Below are 21,688 nucleotides of genomic sequence, written 5' to 3' on the forward strand. Positions count from 1 at the left end.
GCAATAAGACCCAGATCTTCAAAATAAAAAAGGGGACAGAGTCACAAATATATATGCCAAGTGGTCCATCACTTGTCAAGAGGGTATTTTAAAAGAACAAGTATTTTTTTCAAAGCTCAAGGTTAACCCAGGCATGTTTTATTTTCTTTCGTGCATGAGGAAACTTCTATAATAACATTAACAATTAATGATTAAAAATAACTTCAAACATTAACAGGAACTCTTAGACATGTAACTGTAGTTGGCCAAGAGCTGAAAATGGGAGTTTGTTGAATATTTATCCTTTGATGTTCCATACCATATAACTCATTCAGCTTCTCTTCTTGGCATAATAATGAACAAATTTGACATTGTGATTGAACTAAAAATTAAAACTCTTAACATTATTTAAAAGGACATTGCCCTCTCTACCATTAGGAACCCCATTTCTTAATATACATTGTTGTTTGTACCATTGAGAACATTAGCTCTATCTTGAGGGGAAATCTTCCCTAAGTGCGGAAGCAGTTTTAATGTACCACACAAGATATGATAATGACAGATGCTGAAAGAAAGTCAGGTTATTATATTACGTTTCTTGATGACTCAAGGAAATCGTGGTGATACCCCAACACATAGTACCCTGTTCACTGTACCTTCTACGGGCTGCATCAATATAGTCTACATTACTTTAACCAACTTTTCTGTGATTTATCTAAACAGCTCACAAATGTGGTTGCTGAAGAAGAACACAGCCAAACTTCTGCTCCATTCTGGCTACTCAAACAGAAAGTAGTCTTAAGGCTAGCAGTGCAATTCTATGATGAGTTATGCCAGACTAACCCAACTGACTTCAGTTGATTTTGACAGGAGTAACTCCATATGGGATTGCTCTTTGAGAATCACGTTGGTTCAGTCTTCTTCTCTAGGGCAATAACTGATAGCCTCAAGCTTGTGTGTCTCATTGAAAGAACATACAACAGCTATAAGAAGTTATGCAGTTTACAAGAGCCAAAATTTATATTAACATAATATTAGTCCCACCAAAGATTGAAAGCATCTTAACCAGATTCCACTGTAGTCATTCTAACATCTTGTTTAATTATTAGGAAGGGTTTACGCCAGAGGGCCCTTCCTGCAGAAGCCCAGTTTAAAACCGCTTCTTCTCCTGGGCTATATTTCTTTACCACTCTGTGGCTGGCATCTCATGGTGCCTGCCAGAAATACCGGTGAGTCAAAGCAGCTTTGGCTGAGATGCGCCTGTTGGGATCGTATAGTAGTAGTTGCTGTAATAAAAAGGGAGAAAAAAATAACCCCTCCAAAGGCTTTAGCTCCAGCCATTCACACATGTATATACAAATAAACATTTTAAGCCACTGTATTGTCAAAGGCTTTCACGGCCGGAATCACTAGGGTGTTGTGGGTTTTCCGGGTTGTATGGCCGTGTTCCAGTAGCATTTTCTCCTGATGGGTTTTCCGGATTGTATGGTTGTGTTCCAGTAGCATTTTCTCCTGATCCTCTGAAGATGCCAGCCACAGATGCAGGTGAAACGTCAGGAGAAAATGCTACCGGGACATGGCCATACAACCCCAAAAACCCACAACACCCTAGTGATTTTATGCCACTGTTTTTAGTTTTAAAAGATGGCTTCTATCCGTTAAAAAACAAAATTATTAATCAAAAGAATACTAATCAAACAACAGCAACATTTAAAAATAATCACCATTAAAACAGCCAAAACATAAAGTCACTAGCATATTATAAAACTTGAGCAAAAGGGTCACGCAATTGGAGGGATAATAAAATCAAATACATAAAATAATACACACTGAAAGCAGGACAATAGCCCCATAAGAAGCTCAATAGCAATACATTAAAAAGAAGCAAAAAAAGTTCATCAGGAAAGCTATGTAGAGTTAGATGATGAGGAAACTAGAAGCAGCAAAAGGCAGAACCAACCAGCAACAGCCTACAAAAATGCCTCGGAAAATAAAAAGGTTTTGCCTCATGGCTGAAACTCACTATGTGCAGTACCAGATAAGCAGCAGTACGAAAGATGTTCCGGAGAAGGCGCCACTACTTAAAAGTAACGACTTGCCTCACCTCAATAGATGGGGGCACACAGAGCAGGGCATCGAAAGAACAATCTTAATTAATAGGTGGCTTCATATAGAATCAGGTGAATTTTTTGATAGCTCAATCTCCAGTGTCTCCTAGGGTTTAAAGGCTGGCTATGAAAACCAATTAGCACCAAGGATAGTTCTTTAAGTGTGGCAAGATGTGTTCTCTGTAATCTGGTGTTGCATTTTGAATCAAGTTATGTTCCCAAACAGTCTTCAGGGGCAGCTAAACATAAGAGGATACTGGAATAATCGAATATAGATGTGATCAGCCAACAAAGATGATCTGCAGACATGGTTATAGGAGTACTCCCAAACTGCGAATTTGCTCCTTTACAGGAAACCTCATCCTGCCAAGGTTGATTCCTAACCCCTCTCACGTGCCAGTATAAATCATAAGAAAGCACCCTAAAATACTGAGTGACAATGCCAGTCTTCACTAACGTCAGAACAACACAATACTGTTATTTATGTCTCCTGAGAGGTCAAAGCTAGGAGGAACTGGAAAAGCAGGTTGAGGGAAATTATACATTTCATGTTGGAAGGCTTCAGTTTATCTTGTAGGCATGTTTACCTGGAAGTAAGTCCTATTGTGTTCAGCAAGATGTACTTCCAGATATGTATACATGAAACAGTCATTATCTAACCAGGTCATGATAAGCCACTATTTTAAAATCTCTTTTTTTCATTTATAACACAGCCTGATCTAGCTAACTGTTTCCCAATAAGAGCTTTTACATATGTAATATAGGAATAAGAGCTGCGCATTATGAGATGAGTGGTTAAGATTGCTTGCACTGCACCGCACTCCTGCGCAGATCAAGGAGTTCAAGCCCCCTGTGGGTCAGATATCCTGGCAGCTGCCTCATGGTCAACACAGCCATCCATCCATTTCTTGCTTGGTAAACGAGTACCTAGCTCATAGCTAGGGGGTAAAGAATAGCCGGGGAAAGCAATGGCAAACTACCCCACAAAAGAGGCTTGCCTATGAAATCACTGATCTCAGTGGTACCCCAGGGTCGGACACAACTGAAGGGGAAACTTTACTTTTTTCTGTATAGAATAATGCAGCTCTTCTAACATTGTGATTCAAGCCATATCTCACTATCGGTCTTCCTCAAGTGTGGATCTCAGATTGGTTTGACTGTTGCAACTCTTAGTTTCATCATCCTTGTCACAAGGATAAACACAACAAAATCTAACTGTCCCACCAGCCGGCTACTCACTGCCAGTAAGTCTCGTCCATCTCGGTCCAAGTTGGAGATTACTGCCTTCAAATCTTTCCTTGGCCATTTGGGGAAATTTCCTTTGTAGTCAGGAAGCTGAGTCACTCCTGGCCACACGGATTCAGTAGGTGTGCCAAGAGTCCGGAAAATTCGAAAGAGCTGGTCAATTTCGGAATCCCCAGGAAACAAGGCTCTTCTGGTCACCTAGAACAAGAAAAGAGCTGGTCCAGGTATCTTTCCAGTACTATGGTTAGAAAAGGCTGTCTAGCCATAAAATCTTCAAAACAAGAACACTATGGACAATATTCTAAGTAATGTTGATAAGCCCCACCCGCAATACAATACTATCAACCACATCTTTGCATAACAAGTTCCATCCAAACACTTACTGATTGGTTCCCCACCCTGGGACATAGACAATATACACCCCAAACATTCCCTTCTCTCTGAACACAGTGTGTAACAGACTTCCCTCTGTGATACACCTCTGAAGATGCCAGCCACAGATGCAGGCGAAACGTTAGGAACAAGATCCACCAGACCACAGCCACACAGCCCGGAAAACCCACCACAACTAGTTGAATACAGCCGTGAAAGCCTTCGACAATACATTCTAAGTAATGTTTCTCTTTACCACAATGATTCCAGGGAGAAAGAAAGCTGGGAATGTCCAATTAGTGCTTTGGGAAACTGAACAGATCTCCACTGTAGAAACTCAGAAGGGTCAGGTATAACGCCAAAAATTGTCTCAGATATAAACCTAAATGGCCAAGAAAGTTTCTTGAAATGTACAGCTTGGAAAATAGCCCCTGCTGCAAACCTCTTATGCCTAGTGATCCAGCAGTGCACCAATATAGAAATGTATGGACAAAGCCAGTCTCCCACACCCATCAGATAATCTGTAGAGGAACAGAGAACCAGACTAGCAAGCCAAGCAAGAATGAAGTTCTATGTATTTGGCTCTGAGCAGTTTTTTTTTTCTTCTTCTTACAGGTATAGCCAGAACATGGGACCTTGGTTTGTACTGGGCCTATGGCATGGGGGCAAGGGAATTAAGATTTATCCTCACACTGATTCTCAGTCCAAAACAAACTTGCTGGGCTGATATTTGGTTGACTGAAACATGCAAATCCTGTATCAAACCTTGTACGTTTGTCCCAAGAAACAAGCTGCAGGGTTTACCTGTAAATTTAAATGGATTTAACAGTCAATGCTCTCCACAGGAAGCTGTAATATTGCAAGTGGGATCTCTAGCAGAATTCTTGGCACTCTCACTGAACTACAATTCCAGGATTCTTTGAGGTAGCCATGACAATTAAACTGGTATTTAAATTGTACATGATGTAGCAGAGAGACAGGGGAAGGCAGGTCCAGATTCCCAGTCAGGCTTGAAGCCCACCGTGCAAGTTTGAACCAGTGACTCTACCACTCTGCTAGCAAAAATCACTTAGCAAAGCCTTTCTCCAGTTTAAGGAGACTTTCTGTGAGGGAAGTGGCTCCTTAGGCTGAAAGAAGACTTCAGACTTGCTAAAGCAGTCTTACCTTACCCATCATAAGCTTGCTGTAAGGCCTATGGCCGTGGTGGCGAACCTTTGGCACTCCAGATGTTATGGACTACAATTCCCATCAGCCCCTGCCAGCATGGCCAATTGGGGGGGCTGATGGGAATTGTAATCCATAACATCTGGAGTGCCAAAGGTTCGCCAACACTGGCCTATGGCATGGGGGTTGTAAGGCTAAAAGGGAAAATCATATATGCTAGTGTTAACTACTTAAATGAATCATGGCATAAAAATGGAAAATAAAAGACAAGTGAATGTGTTGGCTCTTGCATGGTACCAGCAAATAGTGTTGATAGATCTTTCCGCCAGCAGTCCTTTAAAGGACCAAAGGACAGCATGGTGTAGTGGCAGAGGCATAGCAAAGGGGGAAAGCGCCCGGTGCACTGGTGCGGCCTCTGCCCCCGCCCTGCCCCCACCACACCCCCACAGGGGGCGCGCCCAGTGCATCGCACACACCCATGGCCCCCTCGGAGCTACACCTCTGTGTAGTGGTTAAGAGTGGGGAACTCTTGTCTGGAGAACCGGATTTGATTCCCCACACCTCCACATAAAAGCCTGCTGGGTGGCCTTGGGCCAGTCATAGTTCTCTCAGACTTCTCTCAGCCCCACCCACCTCACAATAGGCCTGTTATGGGGAGAGGAAGGGAAGGAGTGTGTAATCCACTTTAACTCTCCTTACAGGAGAGAATGGTGGAGTATAAATCCAAACTCATTTATATAAAGTATTTGTGAAGTGCTGAGAAAAAAATCACTCAGGATATTGTGCAATGTGCTCCCATATCTTTTGGCCCTGCAGCAGTAATGATGATTCTCTAGGTCGCATGTCCTATAGTGTTTTCTTGAACTTCATGCTACAACTATGTTTTGTGCAGCTTGTACCAGTACAAAGAGTCTTCTTTACTGCCCTTTCTTCTTATGTGCTAGCAACCTCTAGTGGTTATTACTATATTTTTTCACGTATCAAGATTCTTTTTAAAACAGACAGATATAGGAGAGGTTGGAAGCAAATTAGAAAAACAGTTCTGTACATTTGACTAGAGTTCAGCCAAATATTCAGAGAATGAACCAAGTTAAATGAAAGCACCTTCAAGTATCAGCACTTCACTAACACCAGCTGACCTGGCATCTGCCCAACTTATTCACCATTACTTCAGGATACTGACAAGATATAGTGTAGGAAGAATCAACATGGTGAATCCAGTTTTGTTGTTCACTTATGAATACAAGAAGAAGAAGAAGAAGAGTTTGAATTTAGGAAGGAGTCTCCTGCAAGGAGACTCAAGGTGGCTTACAAACTCCTTTCCCTTCCTCTCCCCACAACAGACACCCTATGAAGCAAGTAGGGCTACAAGAGTTCTAAAAACTGTGACTAGCCCAGTGGCATAGCGCCAAGGGGGCGGGGGCGAGGGGTACACGATGCACCGAGTGTGCTCCAGTACAGGGGCATGGCAGGGCCCAGGGCGCACATGTGCCCCAGGTGCAGTTCCACCTCGCTCTGGCCCATGACTAGTCCAAGATAATTCAGCAGGAATGTAGGAGTGCAGAAACACATCTGCTTCACCAGATAAACCTCTGCCACTTAGGTGGAGGAGTGGGAATCAAACTCAGTTCTCCAGATTAGGATCCACCTGCTCTTAACCACTACACCACACTGCCTCTCTTCAGACAAGTCTGAAGAAGATGGTGGCAGATAACAAAGTCTCTGACACTTCAATCCCTGTCAAAAATATTAAATATTTCCTGGGAATGTTGGACTAATATCTGCAAAACTTGGGTCTGAAGCTGCACTCATACCATGGAAGCTTGCTGGGTTATCTTGGGCCAGTCATATGCTCTCAGCCTACCTTACAGGATTGTTGTGAGGATAAAATGTAGGAGAAAAGAATGATATGAGCAAGTTTGGGGAGAAAGGGGGGTATAAATGAATTAATAAATAAAAGGGTCAAAGGAGCTTTCTGAGTTTGTCCACTGAAGTTACAAAATGTGATGGTGAAAACATGACAGCTTATTTTAATGGCAAAACTGGATTTCATGACTATCAAGTGTAATTAGGAAAAAGTTCCTTGATCACACGATAGATACCACTAGTTTCATAGGGACATTATCAAGTGTATTCAGTGGATAGTTTTAATTCAAAAATTTCTGTCCAGTAAATGTTTTTGTCACCTGATGCATTCTGTATCTTTGTTGGTTCTCTCACCAAAAGTCAAATGTTTATTTATTTGTTTGTTTGTTTGTTTGTTTGTTTGTTTGTTTGTTTATGGAGGGGTCTATTAGTAGCTTGCAAATTAAATAGTGATTCCCAGTATCCTGTCAAGGAAATCTGAATCTGGTCATTCTCTGGAAAAGAGATTTGTCTGCAGAAGGCATTTCAGTTGTAGCCTTTGAGCTGTTCATAGATGAGTAAAGGAAAAGGGGTGGTGTGCAAATACAGAAAAAACATACACACCTTGATTTCCATCAGAAATAAAACTCTGTGCCTTTTAATTTTGGAGGGAAAATGAAGAATATTACCATTTCTGCAAATATGCAGCCAATGCTCCAGATATCCACCGCTGTAGAGTAGTATTTACAACCCAGCAAGATTTCAGGAGCACGATACCATAAGGTTACAACCTGGAAAAAGCCACAGTGAAAGCATGAGCATAAATTTATGCTTAGTTAACCATCAGCATCTTCCCTAAGCAGAAGAACAAAAATGATTTTGCAGCTTATTAATCTTCAGCTAAGGCCATCCCTGCTGTTTCATAGGGGGAGAAGCAATATGGAAAACTAAAAGCTAAAGGTAAGGCATTATGTTTAGGCATTAACATCAAAAAGTATCAGAAGCCAGGTGACTGGTTCTAATTTGTAAATTTCTGCATCCTCAAATTTGTAATGGCTCAGCCGTACACTTAAAATTTCAAATCTCATCAGCCTATTTATCCTTAAGAAAAAAGCTGTCTCTTGCTTCAACTCATTTTGAAATCAGAACAGCCTCACTGCCGTTACCCAAAACAATCTTTAGTACTTGAACTGTCCCCAGTTCTACTCCTACAGCAACAAATGATTTAAGGCAGTCAGAGAGGGTGCAGTTGCCATACTTCCTGCTCTGTTCTTTTCATTCACTACCATACTTAGCTCACTGTGGAACACATCACACTGGCTACAGCACGTGGGGTGAGTGAGTGGGTAAATGAATCTAATGGAAGAACAGGACAAGAAGCATAGTAACTGCATGCTCTCTTGCTGTATTGGAACATTTAAAGATATAAACAGGTAGAGAATAGCCCTGGCAGTCTACTGCAGTAGAAATATTCAAAACTAACATATGTTTTGTGGCTCCAGATTGAACATTCCTACTTAAAATCCTACTTCTGATTCAATAAACCTATGCCTATAAAAGCTTCTGCTAAAATAAATTTGCTAGTTTCAAAGATACCACAAGAATCTGTTTTTTAAACATATAAGCTGATAAAGATATAAGATTAAAATCGAACAGATCTAATTTTACTAAAGGCTGGATATTTTCCCCCTTCCTTATCAACAAGATTATTAGAAGGCAACTCCTGTACCTATTGCAAAAGCATGACAATTCTGCCAGTCATAACTTCTCCCATATAGTACTATGTTGATGAAATTCTGATCCAAAAACATAACTTTGTCATCCAGCACCGATAGAGAATATGAGAAATTTTACCTCATGAGTGTAAGTACGTAAAGGAACACCAAAGGCTCTAGCTAAGCCAAAATCTGCTAGTTTGATGGCCCCCATTTCATTTATAAGCAAATTCTGGGGCTTCAGATCTCTGTGTATAACTCTGTGGGAGTGACAGAAGCCCACTCCTTGTAGCAGCTGATAAAGATAGCTCTAGAATGGAAGATTTCAGAGAACAGACATGAAGACACCGTGACAGACTGACATCAAAGCTCAACAGCTGTAATCCCAAAGTCGGCTTATTTGTATGCGTAACTTTTAGGGGTATGTCCAGACATAGGTTTGGATTCCATCTATGACCACCCAAAAAGGCTATGCATGGGACCTGTATGAACAAAAGACAAGTGGGAAAGAAAATGTAGTATGGTTGGGAATTGACACAGACTGATCAAAACAGCTGGCTGGATCCAGTCCATAAGCTTTCTAATTCTGGCTTATAATTAGGGAAACCAGCTTTTGTGGGCGTGGTTCCTTAACTGCATGACATCCAGTGCATGACATCCAGTCTGAGGTCTGCCTGTGTTGGCTTTTGACTGAATATGAGTTGGTCGTGCAGTTTTAAAACTCTCTCAGAAAAAAAGACAAAAGTTCTTATCTTCTAGCAGTATGAAACAGACAAATGGCAATGCTTTTCTTGCTTCTGCTTAGTGGAAAATGCTTTTCTTGCTTCTGCTTAGTGGCTCCAAATCACCTCTAAGCTGCTTCTCCCTCTGCAGGGTTCAAAATTCATATTAATCCTTGAAAAAATATGTTTGGAACTTCACTGGGGATAAGGAACTAAGCTGTTTTCTGCATGAAGGGCTTTCATTGGTTCTGGCCCCATAATGCTTTGGTTTATTCCCTGATTTCTGCATGCATTTTTGCACCTTTAGTTTCCACTCCCCCCGCCCCCGGGTTTTTATCTTTTGAGACCACTTTCACCCTCATCTTTTTTCAGGAAATTGATGTTGAGTCGCCTTCCTATTAGTGAGTAATCTTTCTTTCTGTTTTCCCACCCACCTCCATTCTACTTTTCAGTGACTGTCATCCTCGTTACCACCCCCCAGACAGAAATTTCAATTTTAAAGCTCTAAAATAGTAATCTATCACTGTAGTGTTGTAATTATAGTTTAAGCAGGTCCCATGAATTCCCAGGTTTCCTTTTTAAAAAGTAAGTCTTTAGTCTTTTCCCTCACAGAGATATTCATTTTTCTTCTATCTCCACAAGGAGATATAAGTTAGATGGGAGTTAGAGACTTATTGTATTTTTCTTAAATGAAATCTGAAAATTCAGAGAATCTATTACAACACACAATATTAATATTTTAGGTCTGTTTCTTTAAAAAAGAAATCAGGGTTGGGGGGAAATGGTGCCTCCACATGACTCACTGAGGGGTGCCCGGGGCGTTGGTCCCTGGATGTTCCCATTATAGCTACACCACTGCTCTGATGCCACCTATAATGACATCTATGATGATAGCACCCTCCCTTGAAAATGCCATTAAGCCACATGTGAAAGAAGATAAATCGATTCTACAACTGGAAAAATGCACAGGAAAGGCAGATATGCTCAAATTGTTTCCAAAAGCCTGAGGATTGACTCTCAAGAAAATCAGGAGCCCTGCTGAATAAAATGGGACTTCTTCTCTCAATAGATCTGCTCAAGATTGCTCCCATGGTATAGAGAAGCTGCCAGCAATTTAAGGCCGCCATTTTGGTTTTAAGTTTTGCTGAAATATTGTTGTTTATTGTGTTTATTGGGTTTTAAATGTATTTAAATTCAATGTATTTTATTGTGAGTTTACTTGTACTTCGCCTTGAGCCTTTCAGAAATGTGCAGCCAAAAAAAATCCAGAAAGAAAGAAAGAAAGAAAGAAAGAAAGAAAGAAAGAAAGAAAGAAAGAAAGAAAGAAAGAAAGAAAGAAAGAAAGAAAGAAAGAAAGAAAGAAAGAAAGAAAGAAAGAAAGAAAGAAAGAAAGAAAGAAAGAAGGCTTACTCACTCCATCTCCTGCCCTTTCCCCATTCCAAACTGCCCAAACCAAAACAGCAGTAGTAGTCAGGATTTTGTTATATATGTTAAGCCTTACCTATAACAAGGTAGTTTATGCATAGGTCTTATAAAGGAAAGGAGATCAACACCATAGGAGATGCACATAAGAAAAGTTTTCCAATTGTGGAAATATGTTTTTAAAATTGTACCTTGATTAAACTGAAGGGTAAATCCCCTGTACGGGGTGAGTCCATGTACTTTTTAAGGTCCTGATTCAGATATTCAAAGACCAGGTAGAGCTTCTTCTGACTATGTACCACATCAAGAAGTCTGAAATCATAATGAAATCCAATGAAAAAAACCCTCCGCTTAATTTTGTCACTATTGCTTAAATGAGACCATCGTCACCATTTGATGATGGATATAATCATCCAAAGAAAAAGCCTTTCTCATCCAAGCAGCTTCCACATGGAGGTTTTTATTTCCACAGTCTCCGCCACTTTGTTAATTCTTATTTATGTTATATTTTACACATTCTGTTTTTCATCAGTCTATTCCTTTATGGCAATTAAAAAAAAACCAAAGTCCTCCAAATTCTTCTTCTAGCCCCTTTGCCAGCAGAGCCAGCATTGGAGATATGTCTTGTTTTGTGTATCTCCGTTATCCCCTATGGGGGATTCTCAAAGGTTTCTTTTTCTTGCTTTGTTGGTGGGCTTCTTGCTGGCTCTGCTGGTAAAGGGGCTAGGCAGGTAGTAGAAGTTGACTAAGGTTGCATCCACGTCCTGGGACACTCCTGGGCATGCCAACACAGCTTTTTCTGCCAGTGAACCTAGGTGAGGGTGGCAGCTTACAGGTTGGGTGCTGCAGAGCCCTGTGGCACTCAGGGTAAGTGACCTCCTCACTGGTGCATTTGCCCCTTGCACCAGTGGGGTGGGCACCAGGGTAAGTGACCTCCTCACTGGTGCATTTGCCCCTTGCACCAGTGGGGTGGGCACCCACACCAGAGCTGGATTGTGTCAGCTCCAGAGAGGGGTCTCCCCCACTCCCTGAATTGGGCTGTTTCTTCCCAAAATATTGGTTTAGAAGAAGAATTTGGATTTATACTCCACCTTTCTCTCCTGTAAGGAAACTCAAGGTGGCTTACAAGCAGAGGCGTATCGGGGGGAAATGGCGCCCAGAGACAAATTGTCTCTGGGTGCCCCCCACTATGCCTGGGGGTGGAGCTGTGCCCCCACCCACCAGCTGCACCCCCATCCCCCATGCTCCCAGGAGCCCAGCAGCTGGCAGAGTGGACTCATATTGGAATGATGTTGTCTTATAGGCTAGGTGGGATAAATTCTGACTGCAAAAATCAGTGACCTCAAAACTAGAACTGATCTGGTTTGGGTTATTTTAAATGAATCTGTTTTTTATTTGCCATCTGGGTTTTAATTGTTGTTATTTATGGTTCTATGTTTGATTGTATTTTAAATGTTGGAAGCTGCACTTGCAAAGGGAAGGGCAACATATAAATAGATGTTGATGATGGTGATGGTGATGGTGATGATGATGATGATGATAATGATGATGATGAAGACATAAAAACTCACTTGTTGGTAAACCAGACATCAATATTTATCCAAGTTATAGCCTCTTTACTGCACAATGACTTTCTTGGCATAAAACAAAGGACAAGAACCCTAATTAGTAACCATGTAGGATCCTAGTCTTTGGCACCTCTGATAACCATGTCAAACCAGAATCATTACAGAAGGAAGTCTCATGGTTTCTAAATCCACTGCATATGGAGAATCAAAGGGGTAAAGATCTCTATGAGGAAGAATGAATTATCTAACTCATTTGAGTAGCATCTCAGACCTTTTAGAACAGGAGTCTGAACTTGCCCACCAACAACTCAAGGTAGTCTACTCTCCTCAAGGTCACCATTAAGCAGCATTTAAAACCATTCAACCACTCTTCTACAAGTAAAAGGTCCACACTCCAAGCTTGTAGCAATTTCACTTGAGGATGGGGTTTCTGGCAGTCTTCTGGTCCTGTTTACCAATCTAAGTACCGTCTTGATGGTGGACTTGGTTGGATCCGCTCCTGTTGCCTTGGGGAAATCTCCCAGATCCTCAGGCCCAAATTTCATGTCACATTAGAATTCCATGATTTAAACACGCACCCTGAAAATCTGATGCTAGAAAGGAGTGTGTGTGTGTGTGTGTGTGAGAACCCTCAACATGAATCGGAGCCACAGTGCTGGGGAAGGAAAAGTAACTCTCCCCACCCCCCACTTTCACTCCCACACCTACCCCCTGTTTCCCTAATCAAAAGGATACTTTAAGCTTCTTATTTATTTATTTATTTATTTATTGTTTCGATTTATAAACCGCCCCATCCCCTGGGGATGGGGCGGTTTTTTCTGTAGAGAAAAAGAATATATCTGATTTGGTTGGAAAGTGTTGGGTAGCAGGGGGAGGGTTTAAACTCTCATTCTCTAATACCAGAGCCTCCATTCATGTTTGCATGAATCTATGGCCTTTTCTGTTCTTATTGTTTACAGAATGGCTGTGTGCTCTGCAGTGGAGTTTCCCATTTCAAAGGGAAGTCTCCTGTTGTGAAGTGACAAGACGAGTTGATCTGCCATTTTGATCACCCACCACTGCCTTGTTTGCTTCTTTGCAACCCTCTATGTGGCACCTCGGGGCACAGGAAGGCTGAGAAAACCCAAAGATGGAGTAATGCACCCACATGCTTTGCTTTAAAGTTGCACTTTCCCGGCTTTTGGAAACTGTGGGGATTCTCTCATTTGCAGCATGTTAAGTTCAGGAACGGAGAAAATGTGCACAATTGAGACTCTGACCCAAAGGTAATGTACCCTTACTGCAGAGCAAACCATAGTGTACAAATGGTCTATGACACACTGAGAGTTTCCTGTATCATATTCATACAGCTAGAGCCCAATGCAGTCAATAATGTCCTGAAATGTTTCTTACCTCACTATGTTTGGATGTTTCAATTCTTTTAGAAGAGAGATTTCTCTAATCGCTGTACTGGGAACACCCTCTGTCTCTCTGTGGGAAAAGGGATTCTGGCATCAAATAGTAACATTCTTTCCAACAAAAGCTCTACTAGGCAGAGTAATACCAGCCATCAACAATTATTTCCTTTCTTTCATATATTTTTCTGTGAGATGCTCAGAGAAGCTTATTATACAAGAAACTATAAATAAATATGTTATTGAGATATATGACTTTTCTGTATGGGTTTGTTGGGGGGGGTGTTCATTCTGGCCCCTACTTCTTCAGCTTATCTGTTTTCCATATGCTTTTTCTGCCCTTAATACTACTAGTGCTAAAGAATTTTTAAAGAAGAACAATAAGAATCGCCTCCGGCTGAGTGCCGCCAAAGCAGTCACAGGCTTAGGTAGGAACCCTGAACTGGCCGACATGCTTCTCCCATCAAGCCAGCCTTCTAGCTGCAGCCCTCTCCGCAATGCCCTGAGACATGCGAGACAAGTGTTTCCAATTGCAACAAGCCAGGACACCTCCGTGGGACTGTAGACTGCTCGGCGGGGCGGAGGGGTCTCCCCCCAGAAGTGGGAGTGGTCCTAAGACCGGGTGCGCTCTCCCAAAGCCTGCTGGGAAGGCCATCTCCCAGCCCGGAACCAAGACCTCAAAGCACCTCCTGCAAAACCCTTCCCCCGGAGCTCCCCGAGATCTTTCGCTGCTCCAGCTCAGTATAGTGATCCCATCCCCACCCGGAGACCATTAGGCTGGTCTTGCCAAAAGCTTTCCGCCCGGCTGAACAGGGGTTGTTCATCATCCCAGGGGTCATCGACTCCATGCACCGAGGGAGCCATCCACATCCAAGTGGACAAAACATCGCAGAAACTGCCAAGTTCATCTTGAACACCCTGCCTCTATGCTCTCACTCTCGAGTCTAATCTAAGTTCAGCTAATCTAAATCTCGTTGCTTCGCTCCCCTACTTCCCTGCTCTGCTAGCCCCTTCTATTTCCAAAGTCACTCACATGCCTCCGCCAAAGCCACAGAGTGGCACGCGATTTCAAAATCTCTGCAGAGTCCACAATCACTGGAACTACAAGCAGCCAGGATCAAATCAGATCTAAGTAGCCTCTGCAGCCTGTGCAAAGCCCTAAGCTCAAAGCTCCCAGTGGCAGCAAAATGCGTCAATACCTCAGAGAGAGCAGGGGATCGCCAGCCTGCAAAGTGCAAGATCCAGAGAGCAAGATCTCAAATCAGAGTTGCAATCCTCCTCATTGTTACTTTATGCGCGGCTCTGTATGCATATATATGCTTTCTTGTATGTTCTGCCTTTCAAAGAGACCTCCCTCTCATCAGAGGGATTTGTCCATTGCTTCTAAGCTATGCTCTTATGCTTCAACTCTAAAGTCTCTCTCCTTTTGATTATATTATTGCCAATGCTCTGAAAGGCTTCACCCATTACAGCATCAACTCCTTAAAACAGGACGCAGCTTCGCGGCATGCTCCCTAGGAGGCTCAGATGGGATCCTGCTTCAGGCAGCCTCCATCTTAGTTTAAACCCTCAAAACTCTTTCTTCAAACCTTTCCTTGAGAACCTTGCATCCTTGCGTCCCATCTGAGCTCTACACTGCCACATTGGCGTGGGGCGCAAGTTTACATATGAAGCCAAAATCATCTTTCATGCTCCCACATTCTCTGCTGAGCGCTCCCTCGGCTAGGTCACAGTGCTCTCTCAGCCACACACACCTATCTTACACAGCCTCAGCTGTGAAGCGAGCTCAAACGTGAGTCCACACTTACAGGAGGGAAGGTAGGAGCTGACTCTCCAAACCCTTCCCCCCCTGCCTGCACACCCTCCCTCTTTCCTAATGGGCTACCAGATTCACCCCACCTCTAGATCTAGGGATCTGATAAAGGGTTTTTTGCAAACCCCTCTCATCCTGTGATCAAAACCTCCAAGCCTTCAGGAACTGTTTTTTTCTTTGCATCTTCTCTACATCTTTCCCTATAGATGCTATATGCATACTGATATGACTATAATTGTGAATTGTTTAGAAGTTGCTTTGCCAAAAAACCCACACCTTTAGGTGGTGATTGGGATTGTTTTACAAACAAACATCCGACCTCGGATATGACCTCTCTCCCTTCTCCTAAGCCTTCGGGCAATTCCCTGCCTTGTATCTCTTAAGCGCCTTGATATGTTGCAAGGAGATGGACCCAACTAAGCCACCTAGCAGCCTTCGGGCCAAAACGGGAGTAGTCCCCCCCATCGCACTCCAATCAAGGTCTCCCCATCCAGCATGACCATATCATCCAAAGTATCAGCTCTCTATCAGTCATTCTGCGCACGCCCCACTCAGGGCTCAGGTCCTCTATTGTCATCTACTAACCAGCCAGCGCGAAAACCCCCCTGGGGGGAAAAAAGCGTTGCTTGTTTTTTCTCTTCCATACAGGAGTCCAGCTTCGCCATGCCAGGCCAGCCCCATCCCGAGGAAATGGAGGCCCGGGCCTCCCTGGAAGAGATCCAACCCAGCCGCCCCTGTCAATGAGGAGGGGCCCGATTGCCCCCTGTAGCCTGGGCCGAGATGGGAGGGATCTCTCTGGAGCCATGCGCACACCCATTCTTCCACAAGGATCACAGCCCCGCTGTTCCACCCCCTGGGGGAAGCGGCAGCCTGGGCCAGCTGTGGCTCAGAGGTTGTTTCACCATGACAAAGAATCTTACTTTAAAATATCTAGTCGAAGTATGAAATTATTTGTTGAAAGTTGATAAAATAGATGAAAATGTTAGATATTAAGATAATAGAGAAACATCAGATGTCAGTTTTAATCATATAAAATAGTAGGAGAGTTTTTAAAGAGGGATGAAGAATTTTTATATATAAGTTTTCGATTCTTGAATTAAGTTAGGGAGATAAGGTCATTATGTTTGTATTTGTCTTGTCTTTGTCTGAAATGGAATTGTGTTAAAGTATTCACAAAGATTTTAAAGCTTTCTGGTTTTTGATATGAACAGAAAGTTACTCCAATATGGATAACTTCTGCAGTGGGTGATGGATGGGAAGTCAAAATACTTATTTGTAGTAATTATCGACGGTGTTTAATTAGTGTAGAGTGATTGGATCACTTTTGTGTATTTTCTGTTACTTTAGTGGTAGTTTTGTTGTAGTTATAAAATTAATAAAAATTATTTTAAAAAATTATACAACTGCCCGCTCATTTGAGAGTGTTTACCCAAAACTATCCAGGTATAGAAAAAGAAGAAGAGTTGGATTTATATTCCCCCCTTCCTCTCCTTTCCCTTCCCCCCTCACAACAAACACCCTGTGAGGTAGGTGGAGCTGAGAGAGCTCAGAAGAACTGTGACTAGCCCAAAGTCACCCAGCTGGCATGTGTTGGAGTGCACAAGCTAATCTGAATTCCCCAGATAAGTTCAAGTGGCAGAGCAGGGAATCAAACCTGGCTCCTCCAGATTAGAGTACACCTGCTCTTAACCACTACGCCACTGCTGCTCCTGTATACATTGTAGTATATCAATCCCAATTACCCGCTCTTGCTTTCTGTCTGCAGCTAATTCCTCCCAATCAATGAAGAGCAGTCTGCTAAGGTTAACACTACAGGCAGTTCCAAATACTTCTCCAGACCCAAACATACTACAGGCAGAGTCAGCAGGTTTTCTAACTCAAACTGTATGCTGTGTATGAAAACTGTTTCATTAACCTTCAGAGTGCCAGATTCAGAGGACAGTCAGTGAATCAGAAATGTAGAGTCCAGATACTTACGAATCTAGACGGATCTTCTTCAGAGCAACTAACTGGCCAGTCTGCTTGTTCCTGGCCTTATACACTACTCCATAGGTACCCTCTCCGATCTTCTCCACCTTTTGGAATACATCCTGGAATGTGTCCATTCTTCTTTGTTTCTAGAACATTTCCCCAGACTTTTAGTAAACGTTTCATTTTGCCACCTCGGTGCATTCAGAATTCCTTCCCCACTTGCTTGTAAAGTAACAATCTTTCTATCCAGGTTTGCATAAGCATGGCCTAAATTCCCTTTATACATTATATGTCACCCTTCTGCCACAATGGGGCATTCAATATGACCTACAGTAAATAAACAATATAAAAACATACTTAATGATAAAAAGTGATAGAAGAACCAAAATCAGTCATTGGTGCGGGAGGGCCACACTTAAGCACCAAAGGCTCAGATGAACAGGAGAGATTTTGCCTGGCAGCTTAATGATGATTAAGATGATACCAGGTAAACATGTGGGTGGAAGTTCCATAATCAGGTTGCAACCACAAAAAGAGTTGTTTCCATTATCAACCACCTAGCTTTTGAAGGCAAGGATAAACAGAGGCTTCTGTTGATTATCTAAACTGTTGGGCAAGCTCATGTAGAGAAGGCAAATGTTCCTTCATTCATAGCATCTGCATACAGTTCCATGTATGAACCCTTATCTCTCTTTTTGTTGACTTCAAGCACTTATTCAGAATAGCCAGTGCTTTATCTCCTGCATTAGATGAAAAGATAAAATAGAGTTGGGTGTCACCTGTGCATGGTTGACCTCATCATAAACCTCCCTCCAGACTGCCTCTCCCAGGGATTCCAGGTAAATGTTAAATATTATGGGCAACAAAATAGAGTTCTGGTATGCTGTTGCACAAACACCACCTTCTATAATTCAATAGTTTTATTATAGAATTGCATAATTGATGTGCCCAATGGCAGTGGAACAAATGCAATGAAGTGCCTCCAGCCCCCAGTTCTTATAGGCTGCCCAAGAGTATACCATGACACTGAAAGTCACTGAGAGTTTCAGGAGAATAAACGTGGTTACACTCCTCTAATCTGTCTCCCAACACTAAACTGTTCAATGTGATGAGGAAGACAGTGTCAGTCCCAGACTACAAACAACATTAAATGGATCAAGGTATTCAGAATCCTCCAAATCTCAAATTGGATTACTGATACTAGCGTTGCCAATTTCCCCTGGCCACTGGTGAAGGATGGGTTGTAGGGCTGCCAGATCCAGGATGGACAACTCCTGAATATTTGGGGATGGAGTCTGGGGAGGACAGGGACCTTAGAGGGGTAGGTTGCCAAAAGTCCACCCTCTAGAGCAGGGGTAGGGAACCTGCGGCTCTCCAGATGTTCAGGAACTACAATTCCCATCAGCCTCTGTCAGCATGGCCAATTGGCCATGCTGGTAGGGGCTGATGGGAATTGTAGTTCCTGAACATCTGGAGAGCCGCAGGTTCCCTACCCCTGCTCTAGAGCATCAATTTAATTCAGGGAAACTGATCTCTATAATCTGGAGATGAACTTTAATTCCTGGGGAGTCCTGTATTCCACTCGGAAGCTGGCATCTCTAATTGACTCCAACTCAAGCACTTTGCTCCCCAAAAGGGATATTAGTGATAAGATGACAGAAATACCATTGAGATCCAGGGAATGTATTAAGGAATGGCCTCACAGTCTCTTTTTTCAAAGCAGAGAGGACTGTGTTCTTGCTTCCTCTCTATGCATAATTCAAAACCTCCTAGATTCCATAAGCCTTGGCTAGTGGTTATCAACTAAGATGGGCAGGCACACAATGGTAGGCCATAAATCTTCAAGCACCCCAGTCTACGATAACTGAAAGTGGGTCGAACAAAAAGCGAACGAGACACAACTAAAAAGTCCTGCATTAGCACTGTACTGCACTTATTCCTTCATCTCCCTCGTTTAAACCTCATGTCAGCAGTCCCCAACCTTTTTGAAGGTGTGGGCACTTTTAGAATCCTGACATGCTGACATGCTATGGTGGATACAGCCACAAAATGACTGCCACTGGAGGTGGGGTCAGCCACAAAATGGTTGCTATAGCTTTACTTCAGTCACACCATGGAGATTTTTGTGCTGTGGTGGCTACTGCCAGCAAAGCAACATTTTAAAAAATCTGCACAGCCAATCAAATCTCCAATAGCCAATTATTGTAGCTGTTAATTTCTGATTTTGCAAATTAAACAGTGATTCCATACTATCTAATACAGACAGATCTACCACCTGATATAAGGTTGGTCTGGATGCATTGATAGTTCTCTATGATGTCCAGTGAAAGGATTAATATTTTCAAATAGGCAAATTCTCTACATTTTTTTCCCCAAAGTATAATTTGGTATAATTTAGTAAGGCTGGCTAGAACACATATTTTAAACTGCCATAGTCAGATGAATATGAATTTCAAGTCGGCTTCATATGTTGTTTCTCTCACAGAAAGATGTCTTTACACAGAGAATGGAGCAGGGAAACTCCACGTGGTCACACAATGAAATACACTTGTGCATAATTGCCCTGCATAATGACCACACATTACCTCAACCAAAATGCTTTCCACGGGCAAAAATTGAAGCAGCTCCCAGAGAGCTTGTGGAAATGTCTCAACAATGTATATAGGGGTGAGGTATTTATTTTACCTTACAACCGCATATATACATTTGGGAATGTTCTAGGAGAGCTGTCCTTTATCTGATGCTCTGGATTGTGGGATTCTTGGAATGCTGGAAGGGGAGAGCCCTACTGAAGACTACCTGATTTGTGAAGGCCTGCTTGGACCCAAACTTCCAACCAAAGTTAGACCCACTATACTAGCGTTCCCAGGTGATTCATATGATAATGAACTGGCTAATTAAGGGCAGAATGAAATCCAAGACCCTCACTTCACACCTGTTGGTCGTGGCTTCCATTTGCCTCCATGTTGTCCTTCCTGCCGAAGTACAGGGCTTCTAAAGGGTCAAAATTTTAAAAATAATCTCACAACAAGGCTCTTCCGCCACTAGAGGGAGACCTAAAATAAGGCTTTTAGCCAAATACTGAAAAAGTTAGGGAAATCTATTTTCAGCTTTATCTAAACCGTAGCCCAAATGTCTACCAACCGATGAGGAGGCTGCAGCCAGTAGGTAGGAACAACTGATGTCGCAAATTTTCTAAGCTCTGACATAACAGTGCATCTGAAAATTAGGGAAGGCAAATAACGGAAATCAGTTTAACTGGATTTACCTATTGCTGTACAAGACAATAGATTTCTTTACAGAGCCTTGGAGACATTATTTGTAGAGCATGCTGTTATTATCCACAACACATCTATTTCATTATTCTTGTCTCCATAATGATCTCAGCTACTGGTGGCAGCCCGTCAAGGAATACTCATGAAAAGCCAAACTAATCCTAATCCCAGAAACACAGCCAATCCAGCATCAATATATTTGTTAATATTTGTTATGTCTCTCATGGGCAGCAATTGGACAATGCCTAAGATGAATAACACTTTCCCCTCAACCCTCCCCCACAACTTGAGCCATTTTTAAACCTTTTAAAAGGTTTTAAAAATCTTTTTAAAATGCCACACACAAAAGTAACTTTTAAAATGCAAAACACACCCCAATAGTCCCAAGGCTACCCTTATTAAAAGTTCCACATTTCAGAAATGTGTCCTCATTTTTTAAATTTTGGAATCATTGTTGGTACTGAATCAGTGAACATTGTGGCTGCAAAATAATCATCTGTATGCAGCCATTGGTGCCATTTTGAAATCCACAAATTTGGGGTAGTGTTAAGAGTAGATGTTCAGTGTTTAGGAATGGAATGATATCTGTAATTTGTATTCATGACTGTAAACACAGAATTAGAAGGGGGAAATAGGCATTCAGAACTGATCTGTGATGTAAGTGTACAATCTCTGTATGTAGTATGGGTATGGAGACTAAATCAAATGTCCATTGGCATCCAAAACTGTCTGTTTTGGGGGGTTTTCTGGGTAAATCATATAAGACATATAAGCTCTTAAACTGGAAACAAGTAATAAAAAACCTGTTACTGCTTGCTTGCACAGGCACCTTTACCCTTTATTGCTACTAACATGAGTTGACAATACCAATATTAGAAATAGAAATGTTATGCTAGGATAAATACCTTGTAGAATTAACATGTTTGTATTGGCCTCCTAAATGGTTAACAATTCTGAACATCCAAGGAAGAAAATTTAATAACACCAATATCAAGATGGATCCATTCCTTTCCTTGGAAAGTTTCATTGCATGATGGGCAGCCAAATTCAGAGGAGAGGGCCCCAATATGCATCCTGAAAGTGGTGTGGGCACAC

At 42.2% G+C, this 21,688-nt stretch overlaps 1 protein-coding gene across 1 annotated transcript; it reads right to left on the reverse strand.

Annotated features, from left to right (window-relative positions):
• Window positions 1–134: 134 nt before the first annotated feature.
• CDK3 (cyclin dependent kinase 3) lies at window positions 135–20,283 on the reverse strand. The gene is made up of 8 exons (XM_048490241.1): window positions 20,254–20,283; window positions 17,325–17,464; window positions 13,533–13,610; window positions 10,764–10,884; window positions 8,568–8,738; window positions 7,403–7,504; window positions 3,327–3,530; window positions 135–1,265 (listed from the first exon to the last, which is right to left on the reverse strand). The coding sequence occupies exons 1-8, from the start codon at window positions 20,281–20,283 to the stop codon at window positions 1,185–1,187; spliced, it is 927 nt and encodes a 308-aa protein (XP_048346198.1). The 3' UTR covers window positions 135–1,184.
• Between the last annotated feature and the right edge of the window lie 1,405 nt (window positions 20,284–21,688).

The sequence above is a fragment of the Sphaerodactylus townsendi genome, linkage group LG03, assembly GCF_021028975.2.
Source record: "Sphaerodactylus townsendi isolate TG3544 linkage group LG03, MPM_Stown_v2.3, whole genome shotgun sequence".
NCBI classification, from domain to species: domain Eukaryota; kingdom Metazoa; phylum Chordata; class Lepidosauria; order Squamata; family Sphaerodactylidae; genus Sphaerodactylus; species Sphaerodactylus townsendi.

What these genes read in the sequence shown, in the direction of transcription:
- CDK3 (XM_048490241.1), bottom strand. Translation starts at nt 20,283, where the DNA reads ATGGAGGCAAATGGAAGCCACGACCAACAG. An exon ending in AAACATCCAAACATAGTGAG is followed by an intron (nt 10,885 to 13,532) that starts GTAAGAAACATT and finishes TTATGATTTCAG; the next exon opens with ACTTCTTGATGTGGTACATA. An exon ending in ATGGACGAGACTTACTGGCA is followed by an intron (nt 1,266 to 3,326) that starts GTGAGTAGCCGG and finishes TTTTTATTACAG; the next exon opens with CAACTACTACTATACGATCC.